Below are 7456 nucleotides of genomic sequence, written 5' to 3'. Positions count from 1 at the left end.
AATTACATAAACAAGTGGAAAAAACTGTAACTCGACTGAAATTTTGGAGTGTTTCAAAGTCTCTCAGAGACCCTTCCCATTTCGATAAAAGAATCCATGGGTCGATCCAGCCTCTGAGGCACTGCCTGAGCTCCTCCACCACCCAAGGGAACGGCTTCTGAGCCTCTGTTGCTGCAGCCGCTCCTTGGGGCCCGGGAGCAGGGAAGCCGGGAAGCCCAGTGGGAGAACCCCCGAGAGCCGAGCGCAGCCTCTTCCCGCAGCCGATCACCATGACCCACTTCAACAAGGGCCCTTGCTACGGGCTTTCGGCCGAGGTCAAGAATAAGGTTGCTTCCAAGTATGATCATCAAGCAGAAGGTCTTCGCAATTGGATAGAAGTGACAGGCACGAGCATTGACACCAACTTTCAGCTGGCCTTACAAGGTGGCATAATCCTCTGAGAACTCATAAACAAGCTACATCCAGGCTCAGTGAAGGTCAATGAGTCCTCGTTAAACTGGCCTCAGTTGGAGAACATTGGCAACTTTATTAAAGCTGTTCAGGCGTGTGGTATGAAACCACATGACATAGTTGAAGCAAAGGATCTTTTTGAGAATGGAAGCATGGCGCAGGTTCAGACTACACTGGTGGCTCTAGCAGGTCTGGCTAAAACAAAAGGCTTCCATACAAACACTGACATTGCAGTTCAGTATGCAGAAAAACAAACAAGACGTTTTGATGAAGGAAAATTAAAAGCTGGCCAAAGTGTAATTGGTTTGCAGATGGGAACCAACAAGTGCGCCAGCCAGGCAGGTATGACAGCCTATGGGACCAGGAGGCAACTTTATGATCCCAAAATGCAAACTGACAAACCTTTTGACCAGACCACGAATAGTCTGCAGATGGGCACCAACAAAGGAGCCAGGCAGGCGAGGATGTTAGCGCCCGGTACCAGAAGAGACATCTGTGATCAGAAGCTAACCTTACAACCAGTGGACAACTCGGCAATTTCTCTACAGATGGGTACCAACAAAGTCGCTTCCCAGAAAGGAATGAATGTGTATGGGCTTGGGCGGCAAGTATATGATCCCAAATATTGTGCTGCTCCAACAGAACCTGTCATTCACAACGGAAGCCAAGGAACAGGAACAAATGGGTCAGAAATCAGTGATAGCGATTATCAGGCAGAATACCCAGATGACAATCGTGGCGAGTCCCAAGATGACCACCCCAGAGATTACCACTATGGTGACCCAGGCATTGATTATTAGATTCACAGGGAGGAGCTCAGCATTTAGCCCGTTTTTTTTATTCAGTGAGAACCAAGCTAGCCCGGAGTAATTTTTATCTTGTCTTCCTAAAACACTATTACACTTATTGTACCTTAAAGAAACATTGCCTTACATACATTCCTTTTTCCTTTTTCTGTCTCTTCCCTAAATAGTTGCCTTTTAGTGCTGTAATGGTTAATTCCTACAGCATAACCAATAACTGGTATATAAAGTAAAAAGGAATACTATGAAAGGGGAGTACTCTTGTACAGCCAATTCTTTTATTACAGATCTATGCATTTTTACAATCTTCTACTTAAACTGGTATTTTCAAATAACAGGAAGTTTTTTTTTTTTTTTTTTTTTACAGTTTGGTGCCTGGTTTCTATGTGGAAGACTAAACTCATGCTTATAGATAAAGTGGTGTTTGCCAACTAAAGTTAAGATGCAGCATTTTAGAAATTTACATATCAATGTTTCTACAGTATTGTTTGCTAATTTTTAAATAAAGTCATGATCCATGTGCGTTTGTGATTATAGGTGTACTCATTCTGTCACCTGAGCTGACAGTATCTTTTCTAAAGGAGCGTATACAAAATCAGCCTTCAGACACATAGGTCAGGGTGGTGCATGCGTTCTTCCTGTTTGTGCCAATGTATCAATGTAGAGTTGCTGTTTTCTTCAACTGTATTTATTGCTGCATTTCTCGGCAGAAACTTACCTCATTGTATTTTTTCTAAATAAATACGTTTTTCGAACATTAAAAAAAAAAGGAATCCATGGATCTGCTGCTTGCCATTTCCAATGCAGGAAAGGATTTCCATTAGCAATTGCTGAATCATATACCTGAGATTACAGATAATGCTATTTATACGAAAGAAATTGAGTGCACATTTATTTTAGCTTCCTGTCCTATTTTTATATTTTCACCCATTTGGATTTCTCTCCCATATGTTGTCCTCCGCACTCTGTCTTAAACTGCTGTATAAGTTACAGCTCAAAAAAGCTTCTGTTCCAAATAGGACTTTATTTCAGTAGGGGCTATACTTTCTTTCATTCTATTACTTAACTGACAGATACTGGGAAGCTTAATTAGTCAATTTTTAAAAGCTCTCTATGATGGCAAAAAGAAAAAAGTTAGTTTTTATACCCTCGAGTAGAACAGAATGGCTCTTCTTTATAGCTCCTTATATGAAACGTGAACTAGTGGAGGGGTTTGGAATGTGACTAGCTGTGGAAAGCCAAAGCTAAGCAACCCAATGAATGCGACTAAAGGGAGTTTTTGACATGACTGTCTCACTGCTGAATAAAGTCCAGTTGCTTCCACCTGTTCTCTCACCTTGTCTTAATAGCCAAGGGCTTCCTGCTCCCTGACCTCTCATTTCTCTGAGCCTCACATACATGGCTGCTTAATGGTTGGCTTTGAACGCCTGATCCTGCTTAATTTTGTGTCAAGACATGACTGTGTTGCTTCTCTAAGTTCTGGCTGCTCCGTCTGACTCTGTGACACACTGCAATCAATGGGCCTGGAGCTTCACATTCTCACATACCTCCCACCAACTAGGATATGGCCCCACAATAAGGAAAGAACTTGCCAAGGTGCAGTATCCATTGACCTCTGCATGCAATGCCTAGTATTGTGGCTGAACAGAGATGGTGCCCGCTGACCTTTCGGTAATTCTAGAAATTACCAATTTGCTTTGTTCACAGGAAAGTCCCAACAGGTCCTTTAAAACATGATAAGATGGTATGTTTTTTCATGTCAGGGTTGATAGATAATGTCCCAGTTGCATTCAATGAGAAGAATAGTTAGAATTCATTACTGGTTCCTTCAATCATTAGTTGGGAACTGACTTAGGATAACTTTATGTTTATACCTATGCACTGGAACTGAACACCCCTTAGGACAAGCACAGATTCACTCTCAAGTTAAATGAGTATCAGGCTGAAGAAACTTAAGGTTATATGTCATGGTATGTCCATGGACAAGTAAACTAAGCATTTCAACTGAAATAAAACCACGCTTTTGCTATCCTTGTCAAACTACAAGCTAAATAGATTGGGAAGAAAAAAGAGAATCAAACAAATCTATGGCTTGGAAACTGGGTTGGCATCAACATAGCTGGGGAAATTCAAGCCAGACTTGGGATGTACTAAAAACCAAATTTCCTAAAGGCCTAAGAGACTTTGGCATGGAATATTGAGCAGTTCAGTTCTAGAGCTATTTAATTTGTGCCAGCTACTTACCATCACCAACATCAAACTTGTACTGCAGTGTTACTGCTGAAAATGAACTTTTCTTGGCCTGAAAATGTGCAGAGGGTAAATGGCAAGAAGAGATACAAACTTCTGTGCAGAAAGCTAAAGAGAAACTTTCATAAGGGGAGGCTTGATCATGAAGAACTCCTCACAGACATTTGGCAGAAAGATTTCCATGTAAGGAATAGCTGTAACCTAGTTTAAAATAACAAAATAAGCAAACTCACTTCATATGAGACCTTCCAAAACAATAATTATAACAAAGATGTCCAGAAGATCAAAATGAAGAGTGATGCTCATAGATGGCCACCTAGGGTCAAGTAATTCTTATTTCTAGTATAAAAAGACAACTTTTGATACAATGCGTGCAATGGATCAAAATGGATGCTGTTATGCGCCACATAGATGCCCCTTCCGGGCTGAGGTGTTCTTTCTCTCAGCTTCCTGGGACATTGGCAGCTGATAGCTCACAGCTGATTTCCTAACCCTCTGCTGAAGAGAGCTGCCTTTCCCAAGGTCATGCCCCTCCTGGGGAAACTCACATCCAGTGACTGTCAATTAGGGGCTACAAAGGCCTGCCCCCCTTGTCTTGACTTGGGATAACTCTCAAGGGTCATCTCAGGTTCATGGCTCCCCTGTAGGTCTATGGGAGACCTCTATTCCATCTGCTTCCCATTCCTTCTCACTCTGCCCTATTATCCTGCTTTCCTCGTTCTCTAACAGATCCTGTTCCTGAGAGATCTCCTCAATAAACCTCTTGCAAATCTCTGTCTCAGAGTCTCTTATTCCAGGAACCCAACCGAAGACCATGCAAATCTGATACAATACTGTGTGATGGGACAAAAATGAACATGTGCTCTTCCAGCTTTCCTTTCCGTTATTTCTCTTCAGAGGAGTCAGACTTCGCCTGTTTCGTATCTTGCTCTCCAGCATCCTCCATGCAGCATGCTGCTTTGCAGTTTTGATTAAAAGGAGAAAGGTGGTAGGGAAGGATTAGAGGGCTGATGGGAAGAGATACAGGAGAAGCTATGGCAAATAATGAAAGTATTTGGGATGGAAAGGGGAATTTTAAGAAATATTATGCTCATCATGGCCCCTTCATCGTATTCAAGCAATACAAGCAAAGAACTTGGATTGTTAGGAAATTAATTTTTGTAACTTGACTGCCATTTCACCCTCAGGTTGGATTACATGGGTCACATTTTTTAAGTTTAACATATGAATATAGGCAACCTCATCTTTGGATGTCATTGATTATACCAGCAAAATCATGTATTTTAAGAGTGATTTAGGGATGGGGCATAGTTTTATTACTGTACAACCCATATTCCTTGAACCCTATGAATTTAAGTCAACAAAAGTAAACTTATAGGGTCAAGTGCTTTAAGCAAAAGCACTTGTGAAAGTATAAAAATAAATGATTGTTTCAGCCTTCATTAGGAGAGACATCTAAAAAATAACTACTAAAACATTCTTTGAAAACATCTACAAGTGCCACATGCACATATGGGATCTATATAGCTCCCATATGCACATAGCTAGAAGAGTCTAATGGTATACTGGTCTTGGGAATGTATGGGCAGGAGTCCTAAGACACTCCAGCAATAAGCATTTTAGATATTCTGTACGTTACAGTTTTTATCCTATTGCCCAATAACAATGGCATGTAAGTAAAATTGATGAGGAATCTGGTCAGGCTGGGGTACATGTAAAAGCATCTGTAGAGAGGACAAGCAGAGGTCCCTCTCCTGTTAGGTTCTCTCAGTGCAGGGACTACATCCGAACTAGACTTTCTAAGTGATTTGGGGGTGTTTGTGAAGCATGGCATCCTGAGGTGCAGGATGGATCCTCTATTTTCTTACTTTTTTTCAATTCAGAAGAATTGCTAGGAATTTTTCTCAAGCGTAAGAATTTCTCAAGAATAAGCCTTAAAAATACAAATTAGTCTCTTCAATGATAAACTTAGGACACATTTTTTGAAACACAATATTTCCATTGAGGTGCAGTTTAAAAAGCTAGTAGTGATCACGAGCTGTTACACAGTCTAGAATCAGAGGTACTTATGTTCCACACCTACCAAGATGCTCCAAATGTCATCCTTAGACTTGTTCTTTCAAGGCCCCGTAGAGAAGCTTTTTTCTCTTGAGGATCTCTGTCTCGAGTTCAGTTGCAAAGACTTTAAATACAGAGATGCAGGATAATTGGGGAAACACAGGACAAGAAGGTTAAACTTTCTTCAGAGGAAAGGATAAGGTGTGGTGGGTTGCCATGTCCCTTCTATGTCCATTTTCACACACAGAGCTATTAAGCTGTTTCCTAACCCGGTCTCATTTCTGTCATGCCCCTGCCCACGTTTGGTCTTCAGAGATCAAAGCCTGTTAGCTTTGATTTTGCTCATTTTTATAAGAAGCAACATGACCAGCTCCCAGAAGCTTACCCTCCTGCTCCCTTCAAGTCACTGCCCCCTGCCAAGCGCACTTAACTCTTTACTCCTTGGGTTAGTTTTGCCTGCTTTTTGTTTGGTACTATATGTTATTGGATGCATAAAATACGTACTTTTTGTATCTGGCTTCTTTCAAACAGTATTATGTTTGTAAGAGTCACCCTTATTGTTCTATGTAGTTGTAAATCGTTCATTTTTATTGCATAATGTTCTGTTATATGAATAGACCACAACTTATTTATACCTTCTTCTATACTTATTTAAAATTTCCTCCTCTAGAAAATTGCCCCTATAACCAGCTACAAAAATTTAACTTCCATTGCTTTGTATGAAACTCTGAGGCCAAACAATGCCCTCCGGAGGGAGAGTCTACCCTTTCCCAGGCTTTTCACGCCTTCCGTGTCAAAGCCGTTCTGGTCCGCTCTGATAGCCCAGAGCTGCACTGGCTACGTGTGACCTCCGAGCATTTGAAATGTGGCTACTACAAATCGAGATGTGCTGCACATGTAAAATCCACATCAGATTTCAAAAATTATCTAAAATAATTCAGTAATTTTTATGTTGATTACTTACGGAAGTGCTTATGATATGGACTGAATGAAATGCATTATGGGAATTGATTTCACCTATTTGTTCTTTTACTTTTAAATATGTGGCTAGAACAACATTTAAAATTACATAGGTGGCTTTCATTATATTTTCATTGGCTAGTGCTGACCCAGGTCACTGTCTTACTTGGTGGCTCTGTTATTCTTCTGCTCAACATCAGGATGTTAGGCCAGGTGAATTCTCAAGTTAACGAAGACCCAGGTGCCTGTTGGAGCTAGTACATGATGCTCAGTCCCCGGCGGGGAACAACTGTCCCTTCAGCCATTGAGACTGGTCCAAGTGAGAATACACACATGCCTGCCTGGGGACATGAGTGCTACACGTATGCTTCGGGCAGCCAAGAAACTTGGGTATTGCATTATGCACTTATACTGCTTTAATTAAAAATGTGACAAGAGATGTTGATTATAAAAGTATATTAGGCTAACAATCATGAGAGACTTCACATTTCCAGCCTCCATAGGGAAACCACTTTTCGCTTCACTTAACACTGTTTATATCTGCTGTTGGTTTATGTGGAAAATGTGGCAGCTAAAGTTCAAACGATTTATATTTGGCAATATAAATTATATAGAGTCATTCTGGAGGCCAGCTGAATAATGAAAGTGTCAATTAATTTTAAAGTTTTTGACCACGTGTTTAGATTTTATCACCTACAGACCACATTCTAGATCAATTGCAAGCATTCAAATTTAGGGGTCCCACAAGTCCCAGAGTAATAAAGAAATTAAAATGATCCTACTGAAACAGGAACGTATCAGATATTTTTTAAGTGGACCTGTGATTCCTAAAAAGTTTACTGAAGTCCCTATTCCACTCACGTGAAATTTTATTCTGAAATTGCATTTAACCTGAAAGAATTCAGAATTCAGGACTGTTGAACATTTTACTGGGC

General features: G+C 40.7%; 1 protein-coding gene across 1 annotated transcript; it reads left to right on the top strand.

Moving 5' to 3' along the window:
- Positions 1 to 269: 269 nt before the first annotated feature.
- On the top strand, positions 270 to 1250 carry LOC308498471 (calponin-3-like; the record flags this gene model as incomplete). The annotated part of the gene is given in 2 exon segments (XM_081050567.1): positions 270 to 437; positions 441 to 1250. Coding segments are annotated over 2 exon segments (978 nt in total).
- Between the last annotated feature and the right edge of the window lie 6206 nt (positions 1251 to 7456).

This window comes from Rhinolophus hipposideros (genome assembly GCF_964194185.1).
Source record: "Rhinolophus hipposideros genome assembly, chromosome: 6".
NCBI lineage: Eukaryota > Metazoa > Chordata > Mammalia > Chiroptera > Rhinolophidae > Rhinolophus > Rhinolophus hipposideros.
Note: the sequence above shows the minus strand (reverse complement) of the source record. Positions and strands in the feature narration are given on the sequence as shown.